Genomic DNA, 12778 nt, shown 5'->3' on the forward strand with positions numbered 1-12778 from the left:
ACGTGATTAATCTTGTGGATAAAAGATTTATATATATATATTTCATTCCGCAAACAATTTCACACATGATTCAGAGCACCATTTGTTGGAACTTTTGTTTTCTGAGGAAAACAAAATATGAAAAAACATGGGCAGAATACTATTTTTCTTTTGATAATTCCGAGCCCCACATATTTGGGTACCCCCCGGGGCCCCGGCCCGGCGGGGGGAACGCAATTGCACGTGGAAATGATAGTGAAGTGAGTGAAGTCCACTGGCCCGCCCACCGATCCACCAAAACCCAGCTGTAATCTTCTAGAAGTAGACACAATCCAACTAGGAATGTAATACCCGCATCCACGTGGTTTTTCTTGCTTCTTTCAGCTTTCCTCCGCAACTAACAAACGGCTGATGGATACAGACGCTCTGCCTTGTCTATCCGATGAGGGCCACCGGCCCATTAACTAGAAACTAATCCGGAATTGCAACCTCGCATGCATCTTGGCTAAGTAGCCGTTTAATAGTTTGTGGTGGCTCTTTCAAAACAGCGAGTCCTCACCCCATTATGCTATTAAAAAAAAACTTTTATCCCAAACAAAAAAAATCTGCAATACAGAATAGATTAAGCAGCCAATCAAATCACTTCCCCGGCTCCAAGTCCCAATTACCAAATGGGACCATTTCAATTTTAATTTTGGGCAGTTCTCAGACTATGCTTAATAGTAAAAGTGGTAAAGGGCATATTTGCAATTTAAAAATAAATTATTTCTTCTATAAACTTTTATGTTACATAGATTTTCTTGTTACTGAACATGACTTTGCTTTTTTAAAGATTTTTTTTTTTATCTTTAAGAGTATAATTATGTCGGGTGTTTATGGATAGTTATATTGGAAAGATATGTTTTGGTAGTTACGAAACTTACAATGAAGATAAGTTGTGGCTGTGAGGATAAAAATGAAAGTTCAGAAAGTGACAAAAAAAAAGCTTACATCAAAACTCAACATGTATGGATGTTATGGGCCCGAGTTAACTTTTGATGAATTTTCAACTCCGCCTCAATCTTGGGCTTAGGTACATGAAAAAATTTAGTTGGGTTGCTTTTTTTAAAAAAAAAAATTTTCTTGGGAGAAAAATAAAGAGATGATAGAAAAATATGAGAAGGAATATTCTCACGAAAACCTAAATTTTTTTTTTTTGGCAAAAACTGAATGTGTGGAAATCATTATTCATAATAAGTATGTGCTTTAATTGGTAAATTCACTGTCAAATAAAGGATAATTTTATACAGAATTAAAACACTGCTTTCTTAGAAATTGAAGAACCTAACACGGAAAACAAAAGGGATATCAAGCTTACTAAAGTGATGATATCACATTGGTAGTACTGATTCGCCTGTATATTACTATAAAAATAAAGGAACTATATAAGTAAACAATACTTGACTTAAAGCCTTTGCTATAAATGACAAAAAAAAGTTAGAAATAGATATTTTAATATGATCAGGAATATGGAGATAAAGATACCATTTCATTGACATTTTCATTCGCTCCTAGATTAAAAATAAATAAAAAATTTCCCACCGCACTCAAACAAAAGCTTCTTGCATCAATTTATTTTAAAATGAGATGAAACTTTTTGAAACAGTTGCATAGAAACTCGTATCTTTTCTAGTAAACCTTCAAAAAAAAAAAAAAAGTATGACTTAAACACTTAATACACAAGATTAGAAAACATCATATCACCTGGAGTTGTTCAGGTAGCCTATACCCATACTCTATTGATGACCGCGTTCTCTGATCATATATACTCTTTTCGACCCATTTTAATAGTCATAATTTTTTTTCTACACAGTTCAAGAAAAGTTAGTTAACTTACATTAAATGGAGTATGACTATTTAGCTTTACATTAATTACAACAATAATATTGATGGAAAGTTGCATTATTCAATAATAACCTACATTAAATAAGTTAGGTTATAGTCTTTTTTTACGACAGCGATAACATTTCTATAACCTAATTTATCATAATCTATAAGGAGGCTATGTACAAGAGGTTAATAGGTACAAGAACATGATTAAATCAAATGAGTATTCCGGCATCTCCTTTGGATTTTTTTCCCTGTAAGTGGGGTTCGAACCCACGACTTACAGCACAAAAAGGGATTTAAATAAGTAGCCACTGAGCTTTATTAAATAAGTTAGGTTATACTCAATAATTACCTATATTAAATAAGGACATTTTAGAGAAGGTTATAGTTAACTATATTAAAAAAGAATATTTTAGGGAAACTCATAGTTAATTATACACTTAAATTGAAATGTGGACTATAATTTGAGATGGACTAAAAAGAAAAACAAGACTAATTTTAGTATTTAAATGCATTTAAATATTTGATGGATTACAAATCCAAATACTTCCCAAATTATCCAAACAATCCAGAGAGATTTAAGCTAATTTCTAATTTTTTTTATCAAGTCCTTCAATCCAAATGCAACCCAAAGATCTTTGAGTTACGTTTCGCTCAGTGCACCTATATACTCCAGGGATGTAGCCAGTAATTGCATTATTGTAGCTTTTCGGTATAGAGTATTTTCACCACATCTTTGTTTTCTTTTAGCAGCTCGATAATTAAGTAAGGCTTAATTATCAGGCACATGTAGTACATATACACGTATCTGTATGAACCGTGCTTACGTATAGTACTAGTTGATACCCCTTAGATATTTTGTAAGCAGCGTCGGATTTGGACCTGGTCAAAGTCAAGGTCTTGGAGGGTAAACAAGCCTAACTTCATATGGCGGTCTTAATTGTTCTCACCGGCCACCTAAAATTCAGTGATTGACTATGAGCAGCAGCAAAGTTGATTTTAGTTTGAGAAAAATCAATCGCCGTTCATCAAGAGAGTTGCCTTGAAGTACTACAATATTGTGTACAGTATTATTTTTTTCAAATCAATCGCATATCGGTTAGTCAGGACCAGACCAACTAATCTAACTACCCCTGGAGCTGATCAAACAGGCACCACCCGAGAGAGCCCCCCAGCTACAAACTCGTCTTGACAAATAGAAGCCGCAAAAACAGAGAGCGAGACTGCTAGATGAAGCATAATTGGAGGGAGGGCAAATGGGCATGCGCAGATCATCTTGCCAGGAAAAGCCTTGGAGGAGTGCACCAGTGCAGCGCTTGCAGGAACCGCCACAACACTTGAAAGAAGTGTTCGGAAATGATGTAATGGGCGTTGCAATGCCCCCTCCAATGTACCCAAAAAAAAAGAAAGAAATATTCTTAATTAATGTACTTTGTTATCATTAAGTATAATCGACCTTATTTAATATATAGTTAACTTTTCTATCAATAATTGCATTGATTCATGCCTTGAATGATGCAACTTTTCATCAATATTGTTGTTGTAATTAATCATACTTCTAATAATCACACACGGATAATTTAGTAAAATAGTAGGTTACATTTACTCTTTCAACAAAATTAACTAATTTTTCTTAAACTATGTGAAAATAAAATCAAAACTATTAAAATGACACTGAGAGAGCAATAAAGATTTTGGACCATTCCACTCATTGTCAAGTAGTTTTGACACCGAAACTCAAATTCTTTCACACTTTATAGCACAAATTAAATCATTTTTACTTCGTTTAGTTATCTTCTTTTTCAGTTTTTCCTTTTGACGGGTAATGGCTAACAGTATTGAGAACAAGATACAAGCATATATAAACCACCACTGCAGATTGCAATTCAAAATATTTTTTCTCGCATGAAAGTCTCTTTTTTTCTTTGTTTTGTCGAGAACGATAATATTTATATAATCTAATCAATCTTATTTTATAAGGAGGGAAGAGTTTAAAAAGATTATATAAGGACTAGCAAATATACATACCTAATTAAATTAAAAAAGTGTCCTGACACTGACTTTAAATTTTTTTTCACTGCCCTTTGTTGCTGGTTTTGGCTCAGCGGTTTCCTCGCGCGAAAGTCGACAGTAAAAGCAGCCAAATGGCTGTCAGTCTTCTGGGCTTGAGGGGAGCACATGGTTGACGGAAACGGGGGTAGGAGCGGTCATTCTCACGAGCTGTTAATGGCCATGATTTGGCCTCAACAAATTGTACGGTCCAAATCATAAGTTGTGCATCGATTTTCACACCGCGTGTGGGACTCATAAATTTTTGTACTAAAATTACACGTTGTGCAAATAAAGTTACGCCGTGTGCAACCAAAGTTACGCGCTGTTGAAAATGGTCAAAACCGTTTAATTAGTTACATTTTAGCTCAAGTGGTACCCGGCATTCCAACTCAAAGACCTTAAAGGTCAAAGGGTTCGAGTCCTGGGGAGACCCCCTCCAAACACCACCAGGGAATCCAGGCTCCCCTGCTCCCCAAGACGGTGGCGAGACGGACAAATACACAATTGGCCTCCACAAAAAGGCTGTAAAGTTCCATATCCTTCACTTTGCGTCTGTTTTCTAATTTCTAATTTAGTGTCCAAAGAAATTACCTAAAGTCTCTCTCTCTCTCTCTATATATTTTTAATAATGTTACGTAAAGGTAATAACGTAAGCATCATTTTAGAGTAGCAATTTGTGGTCGAACAATTTAATCCGATACAGAAACACCTCTGAGGTCTGGTCCTTAATGAAAGTTCCTTTCTCTTGGATTTGTTAATTGACAATTCGAGAAGACGACAAATGATCAGAGTGTTTCTGGAAGCAACGGAAGATTGATCCGAAAAGTATGAATCACGCGAGCAATGATGAGCAGATTCGTGTATGTATCAACCATTTGAAATTTATATTCAACTATAGACAACAAGCATCACGACACACGAAGACAAATCCTATGGCAGCATAATTGGACTGGACGATTATTATTATTATCAAACCCCAAAAAAAAAAAAAAACAGAAAGAAAGAAGAAGTCTGGACGACCGGTTCTTATCCCCTGCCGTGATCAGTAATGGCAAATATATCCACAATTTTCCGCATCATCAACCTGGAATTTCCTTCTCCATACCTTATGTTTTTCTTTTTTTTTTTTGGTTTGGGTAATCTGTAAGGTTTCCTTCTACACACTTGATACGACGACCGAAGTTGAGACACAATCATAGCGGAGATTTGGTCGAAGCAAAGAAACAAATCAACAGAAAATTACGTAGAACCTAGAAACTACCACACCTGTCAATCAGTTTCTTCTGTCACAATTCACGACGTGGATACAAATCCTTTAGGCTTCTTCGTAGGGGCAAGGGTGGGCCTGTAACCTTGCCTAGTCCCTTACAACACCGGCCCGGCTGAATGAATTTGAGAAGACCGCAAGAACTCTTATCAAAAAACAGTACAGGAGTGAACATTTTGGCCATATCTGTCTAGCTACTGCGCAGATGCAACCGTAATAGACTTGTCGAATTCATCACCGGCAATTGTTGACTTTCTTGCCCGGCGCTTATCACCACCATCAACTTTCTTGATAACCGGAATCTATGCCAATTCCGCATTTCCGACTTCACCCCACCGAATTTTCTTGCCATTGATCCACGGTCGATGCATGTGTAACACATTCGCTGGCCTTTCTCGTTGCAAATTAACTATGTCTACACGCCAAGTTGCCGAAAGCCTGATGATCATGTTTAATTAATGGCACCAAATGTGCAGGATCTTCACTTTGTGCTGGTCCCTTTACTAGCGCAAGGCCACCTGATCCCGATGATAGACATGGCCAAGCTTTTCGCCGAACATGGCGTTAGAGTAACCTTGGTTACTACTCCAAACAATGCCCCCTCATCAAAAAGAGCTATTCATCGGGCTCGGGAATCAGGGCTCTCCATTCAAGTGCTGGAAATCCCGTTCCCCTCTACAGAAGTAGGGCTGCCACCAGGCTGCGAGAATCTCGATAGCGTGCCTTCCAGAGATCTTCTAAGAAAATTTTACACCGCACTGCATAGTCTACAGCAGCCACTGGAACAGTATCTCCAAGAACACAAGCATCCTCCGAGCTGCATAATTTCAGATAAGTGTATGTCCTGGACGTCCCAAACAGCTCGAAAATTCCAGGTTCCAAGAATAATTTTCCACGGAATGTGCTGCTTCTCTCTATTGAGTGCCCATAACATCAAGCTCTACAGGTCTCACCTTTCCGTTAGGTCCGCTGCTGAACCCTTTGTCATCCCGGGAATGCCAATGCACGTCCAAATCACGAAAGCCCAGTTACCAGGATCATTCGTTGCATTGCCTGACCTGGATGATGTCCGGGACCAGATGCGCGATGCTGAATTGAGCTCTTATGGGGTGGTGGTTAATACATTTGCGGAATTGGAGAATTGTTGCGTGGAGGAATACAGAAAGGCTACAGACAAAAAGGTTTGGTGCATCGGACCTGTTTCGCTGTGTAACAAGCATAATTTGGACAAGTTTGAGAGAGGGAACAAATCATCCATTGACGAAGAGCAATGCTTAGAGTGGCTTGACTCAAGGAAGTCAGAGTCAGTTCTTTATGCTTGCCTGGGCAGCCAGTGCCGGCTAGTTCCAGCCCAATTGATACAAATCGGATTGGGATTGGAAGCATCTAATCAACCATTCATTTGGGTGATTAAGACAGGAGAAAGATTCTCCGAGTTGGAGCAATGGTTATTGGATGAAAGGTACGAGGAGAGGATCCGAGGGAGGGGATTACTGATTAAAGGTTGGGCGCCTCAGGTTCTTATTCTGTCCCACCCTGCAATCAAAGGATTCTTGACACACTGTGGTTGGAACTCTACCATAGAAGCCGTGTGCTCAGGTGTGCCAATGATAACATGGCCTATGTTTGCTGAACAATTTCTCAACGAGAAATTGGTTGTAGAAATACTTAGGGTCGGTGTTCGAGTTGGCGTTGACGTGCCAGTAAGATGGGGAGAAGAAGAGGAAGTTGGAGTACTAGTGACTAAAGAGCAAGTTGTAAATGCTGTGGAAAGGCTAATGCATGAAGGAGAAGAAGGCAACGATCGGAGAATCAGAGCCAAAGGGCTTGGTTTGGCTGCAAAGAAGGCCATGGAAGATGTAGGGTCGACTAATATCAACGTATCACTTCTGATCCAAGATATTATGGAGCAATCCTTTAAGTTAGGAGAAGGGTAAAGAGCTGTATTACTTGTTAGCAATAAAACGTTTGCGAAAAACTCTCTTTGTTATTTTCTTGTTATATTTCCTTTCTCAAGTTTATAAAACAAGGTTACCAATTTCGAACCCTCTGCGCTATGATTAAAGCAAGAATAGGGAAAGGAAAAAAAACGATGTTTTTGTTCAACTGATGCTGATTCTGCCATATCTTGAATAACGAATATTTTTTAGCTGTCAATTTTTGAAAAGAAGAAGCACTTAAATCAAGGATTCGAATAATTCTTTACTCTCCCAGATGCAGACATCAGAATTAGGAAGCCAGAGCAACATTGGCTAGTGCATTTTATTGTCAATCCCGAGTTGTAAAACTCTTGCTAAGAAACTGCAGCCCGGTTCTAGAATGGTGGGAGACTTGATTCCAACCACAATTTAGTTCGTTGGACCATCTCTACCACTCTCTGCGTGGGTGGATCGGCCCAATCCATCAATATTTTACGGTGGAAAATGAAGACAATCTAGTTGCAGTGCTCGTTGCTCAGAATGCAGGTAAGTTCCTGTTTTATGTTTGTAACCGAACATCATTTTAATGGAGGAAATGGTATACTTAGCCAAACCACTGGTCATCGTTTTAGATCCCTAAAACACACAGTTTAACATTAGAGTTGCATTTCATCCGGTGGCACAGCAAAGCAAACATCATACTTTCATTTGTTTACCATAAGAAAGCAAAATTTATGTTCAGCTTAACTACATTAATTACATAATCACCATTAACAATAAGTTAATAAATTGAACCCAGATTAACTCAGAAAAAACGATAAAACTAGTAGTAAAAAAGACTTGTCTACATGCACCTAATTCTACTTTGCCCCAAAAATAACACTCTCGCTGCCCAGAGCAGCAGCTCCCACAGCCAACAGTGGAGCAAATCTCAAAAGAGATGCAGATTTCAATGCCTTGCTGCAAAGGAAGGGTAATAATATGTAAAGTGTCAAAAAAATATGATAGCGTAAAAATTTTACTATAATGATTGATGCTGTAGTTCACGCTACTCATCAAGGACTATAGATCAAAATAAAAAAATTAAAAAAAAAAAGTAACCAGAAAAAAGTTGCCAGCGCTTATGGTGAAAACGTCAGAAACTAGAGATCCAGATCGAGTCTCGCATGGAAATGCAGTCACTGCTAAGATACTGGAAGACAAACAAGTTAAATCTAAGCATACGGGTAACAAAACTTTATAGTTGGATTGTTTAATTAAAGGCGCCGTTGTATATTTACCAACTGCAAAACATACACAGTTTTCCTTATTGTTTCTGCTAACAACTCTACTTTTTGGCCTCCCGTTAATCAATTGCATAGGCAATGTCAAGTGCTTTCACAAATTATCATCACATTCCTCCAATTTGGCTGCTACATCATTATTGTGCTTCTCCAAGTTTTGAGGAATTTTCTGTAGTGCAAAATGGCAACAATTGCAAAAGTGGAAAATTTTGGAATCAATGCATAATTGTGATACTTTCTTATGGCATTTTAAAGAAAATCCAAGCGAACGTATCAACGACATTGTAAATTAGGTAGACAGATCGTTGTGGAAATTTTCAATATATTAACAGTTTATTTAAATTCACACCCTCTTAAAAAAGTCCAAAACAGAGTTTCCATAATCTTTTTGGCTGGCATGTTGGAGCGGGTTATTTGCTTATATAGCAAGTTGAGTAAATGATTCTGTTCCTTCTCAGTCATAGACATAGTTTCTTTAAGCGGCAATATTAGAAAGTGTGACTAAGAAACTAAATAGAGGCCATCTCAAAAGCCTTGCCAAAATGATCCAGTGAGCCATTTATTGGAGGAAGAAGCCATTCTTGTCCATCTATGTAGGTGACATCCAAAAAAGCTGCCGCCTCGGACTGCTTCAGCTGCTTTCCGTATGACACCCTGAACGTGTAATTAGCTCCCGGTCCAAAGCACCCATATTCTCCAAAGAACACCGTCCTACAAAATTTTGGTATTGATAGGTTTTAATGCAGTAACTAACAAGAACAAAAGAAATTAAAATGGAAGACTACAATCTGTAATAGATGTCATCTCACGGGGAAATCCTTCTTTTAGAACTAATTGAAACCTTTAAAGCAGGCGAAGATCTATCGATTCTTCTCCTTTGTTTTCTTAGGAAAATTGCAATTAACATCGAGTGGTCAAAACCTTGGCAGTCCTATGCAAAAACTACACAACTCGGTCCAAAATTTTTAAGACATTATAAGAATCAGGTTGGAATTTGGTGGAGAAGTTTTCCAAGTATTCGATGTAATTTTCGTTTCGGGTTACTTAATTTGGGGTGAGATCAGCTACCAATATATCATTAAAGATAAAAAGTAGGATCAACCACAGACTGGTCTCTAGAGGGATCTCTCCAATCATTCCAACCATCTGAAGAGACAACATCCGACATGCGTGTCTTTGAGAAAACTACTGTAGCAAACGATCCCCAAGCTCGTCCCAGCCACACTTTACCACTGCCTTCAACATTGCAATTCACGAAAGAGAAGCCCGAATTGTCGCTTGTTGAGTCCCTCCCCTGCGCTGTGATGGCTCCACTAATACCACTTGAAACTTCTTTTGCTACTGAATTTATCACGCAATCCTGCCACACCAATTTTGCCAAGATATAACCATCATAATTGCTATTTATCCGTAGTTTGTAAAGTTGTAATTTGTATACTGTAATGCACATTTGTTAAAGAGGCAATTCGGAGATGACAAGGACACGTGGTGATTTAATTGTCTGTATCTTCTTACAAGATTCAATTATTAATGCACATAGCACAAATATTTAAAGGATTGAAACTGAGTTCATACAGGAATTTTCCTTGCGGTATAATTCACAGAGTTGATTTATAAGATGAGGTGAAAAAATTCGTGAGATAGTGATTTGCATGCAAATTGTCATCGTACAAGGTGATGTGACGCGATCTTAAACGCATGCATCATCTATATGTATCCATCTTTTCTATTTTCTTGTTACCCTAATCAACTTACAGGCAGTTCTGTCAAACGAGAGGTAGTCTCGTGCATGTATACCTCGTAAAGTGATCTTCCATTTCCAAAAATGAAATCGATGGACCCTTGGATGAAGCATTCTTTGAAATAATGCCTCCCTCTATCGTCATTAAGGGTATCTTGTGCCCCATAAAATCCACACCCAAAAAATGCAGCTTTGTCACCTGAAATCCTCAGTGCCACAGCCTGTGCTCCAACTACACCTGGGGAAGGAGGAGGAGCCGTGTTCTTTCCAAGATCCCCAAAAGAAAAAAAAAAGTATTAACCAAATTTGAAGAAGAATGGTTGATTTAGTATTTTTCTGGGATGATGGTTACCTGAAAACTGATATTATAAGCTACAAAGTTGGTGGATGAAATGGCAATTGTAGAGCTGAGTGCAGTTCCTCCAGTCGAATTAGCAGTGTCATTCCAAGCTATAGTCGTGTTCAAATAACCCTGACCTTGTATCATTAAGTTCGTCTTATTTGCACTAACCATCACTTTCTCCCTGCTTCCATATATGCATCCATGTGAAAAAAAAAAAGGCTTAACTACATGGTTAAAAGGTAAAATACTAAAAAAAAAAATTTCTACCAAATTTCTTTGATTTGGAACCAATATTCAACAAGAGTTGAATTTTTGTTCTTTTACTGGGCCATAGACTAGCATCTTATTAAAAAAAAAAAAAAAAAAAGAGTACAAAATGCTGCAAAAACATTTGCCTGTGACTTTTGACAGTACTTGAGAATTGAGATTAGTTAAATTACCTGTACGTGCCTGAATCAACTATGATAAGTGTCCTGCTCAGGCTAAAATCAGGAGCAGCATCCACTGCCTTCTGTACACTGCTGAAATTGGCACATCCCTTTAAATCTACTGTGAGGACGAGTGAAACCCCATAAGTAGCAATGAGCTTAGACTTCCATGCTGAGTCATCGCAAGAGTTCTTACTTTTCTTCCTCCTCCTGTGACTGTGATGATGTCTGGACCTTCGACGTGCAAGTTCTTGAATAATGTCCATGAAGTTCTCAGACCCGCTTTTCTTGATCATCCTTTGTACAAAAGTAAGTTTTAACCTACTAGTATCATCGTTAAAAGAAGTGACGGTATTAATTGAAGAGTGATGGGCGGGATAGAGAGAAACAATAATGGAAACAAGCAGAATGAGAAAGGAGGCTAGCCCCAATAAGGCTGTTGTTCTAGCAGTCATGCTTTAGTTGCTGTTGTTGGGCACTCGGGCTAGTATTTTTCACGTTTGGTAATGAGATTAGTGAAGAGAAAGTATGAAGTAGCAGCAAATTTATTAGTGCTAATGAGGAATACATGGATTGACGTGGGAGGTAAGAAAAGTAGCCCATGGATGTACCACATTTACTCGTGATAGTGAAATGTGATTGTGCGTAAGGGGAAATGATGACCCCTTTTCTTCCTCTCTTTTTTTCCTGTCAGCAACTGCAAGTGACAATAAAAGAGAAGGAAGATACGGGCAACAAATGGATTGAGATTGGATGATGCACACGCTATCGCTAAGCCATTCTCTCTCTGTTAGAGATTTGGTACTTGGCATCTCTTCGCGTCATGATAAAAGCAAATGTGCTAGTAATCTGAATGACCCCTATGAATTATCTGGGGATGGCCGGTGGAATCGGCTGTCCTTGAATCATTGCATGCTCTCATTTAGATGATGGCGATAACTTACCTTCTAGATTTGACGACAAGTACTGCGTTTAATAAACTCGAGATCTCAATCATCACCTTTGAGTGACCTAATTGTGCTCGTAAAAAGTTTTAGCCCTGATTAAGAAGATTTTCATTGACATGTTCTTCAGTTTTGGGGTAAGAAGCGTATGGCAGAAAGATGTAAGAGACAGTATTTCTTACTGTCCTTTCTCCTGTGGGTTCTGATACTGTAGGATTACTAATAATAAGCTTCTCCCTTCCTTTAGCGTGTCATATATCAACTATACCTACGAGACGACAACCTTCTTGAACTTCTTCTTCCTTTTTTCATTTTATCCCCCAACCTTCTTGAATTCATGTGGCTTTATTTCCCTTAGATCTCCCACCAAATTTCTATTCTGTCCCAGATTAATGTTCTTCATTCTCTTCGTGGTTCTGGATTCTAGATTCAGTCACTTCTCAAACCAAATGAACCATATACAAACTCAAAAGGGGTTTTTTCTTTTGCGTAGAGAAGAGAGAAACTTGAGTCGTTCCGATGGAACTTGGCGATTACTTCAAATGGTCTGAGAGCTCGTCGCGTGAAAATATACACTCCGTAACATATAACGTAAAGCAAGTACAGCATTTATTTTTTCTTTCAATTCGCCCAAAATCCCATTACGGACGTCTCCCTTTCTTTGATAACTTATAAACATCCTGGCCATAACCTTTAGATCGAAATACTAACTCTGAATTGCCACGAAAAGACAATCGCCTCCATGTTTGTCATGTTCCATTTCTTAACCTTTCGCCTTCCTTCGGATGAATGGATTAGCACAGGATAATTCGTCAGGCACTTAAAAAGGTACTACTACTTTACATGGCAGGGGTCATCCTCCTTTGAAGTGCAGACATGAAGACCTAGAATGCGTATAGAGTCTATACGCACGGCTAAGACAGAGACCAAGAGGAAAGAGTATTAATCAATTT

At 38.3% G+C, this 12778-nt stretch overlaps 2 protein-coding genes across 4 annotated transcripts; one reads left to right on the forward strand and one right to left on the reverse strand.

Annotated features, from left to right (window-relative positions):
- Positions 1-5014: 5014 nt before the first annotated feature.
- LOC113694829 (UDP-glycosyltransferase 73D1-like) lies at positions 5015-7212 on the forward strand. The gene has a single exon (XM_027213719.2). The coding sequence runs from the start codon at positions 5626-5628 to the stop codon at positions 7102-7104; it is 1479 nt and encodes a 492-aa protein (XP_027069520.2). The 5' UTR covers positions 5015-5625; the 3' UTR covers positions 7105-7212.
- Positions 7213-8674: 1462 nt separating this feature from the next.
- LOC113695646 (putative pectinesterase 14) lies at positions 8675-11398 on the reverse strand. 3 transcript variants are annotated; one of them, XM_027214769.2, is made up of 5 exons: positions 10894-11398; positions 10463-10634; positions 10167-10373; positions 9479-9729; positions 8675-9080 (listed from the first exon to the last, which is right to left on the reverse strand). In XM_027214769.2, the coding sequence occupies exons 1-5, from the start codon at positions 11334-11336 to the stop codon at positions 8879-8881; spliced, it is 1275 nt and encodes a 424-aa protein (XP_027070570.2). In that variant the 5' UTR covers positions 11337-11398; the 3' UTR covers positions 8675-8878. The 3 variants fall into 3 exon arrangements, with proteins under 3 accessions (XP_027070570.2, XP_027070571.2, XP_027070569.2); XM_027214770.2 differs by having other exon boundaries at positions 9472-9729; positions 10125-10373; XM_027214768.2 differs by having other exon boundaries at positions 10125-10373; positions 10894-11378.
- Positions 11399-12778: the final 1380 nt, after the last annotated feature.

The sequence above is a fragment of the Coffea arabica genome, chromosome 6e, assembly GCF_036785885.1.
Source record: "Coffea arabica cultivar ET-39 chromosome 6e, Coffea Arabica ET-39 HiFi, whole genome shotgun sequence".
Lineage (NCBI taxonomy): Eukaryota > Viridiplantae > Streptophyta > Magnoliopsida > Gentianales > Rubiaceae > Coffea > Coffea arabica.

What these genes read in the sequence shown, in the direction of transcription:
- LOC113695646 (XM_027214768.2), bottom strand. Translation starts at nt 11,336, where the DNA reads ATGACTGCTAGAACAACAGCCTTATTGGGGCTAGCCTCCTTTCTCATT. An exon ending in CTTATAATATCAGTTTTCAG is followed by an intron (nt 10,374 to 10,462) that starts GTAACCATCATC and finishes GATCTTGGAAAG; the next exon opens with AACACGGCTCCTCCTCCTTC. An exon ending in CTCGTTTGACAGAACTGCCT is followed by an intron (nt 9,730 to 10,124) that starts GTAAGTTGATTA and finishes TTGGTGTGGCAG; the next exon opens with GATTGCGTGATAAATTCAGT.
- LOC113694829 (XM_027213719.2), top strand. Translation starts at nt 5,626, where the DNA reads ATGGCACCAAATGTGCAGGATCTTCACTTTGTGCTGGTCCCTTTACTA.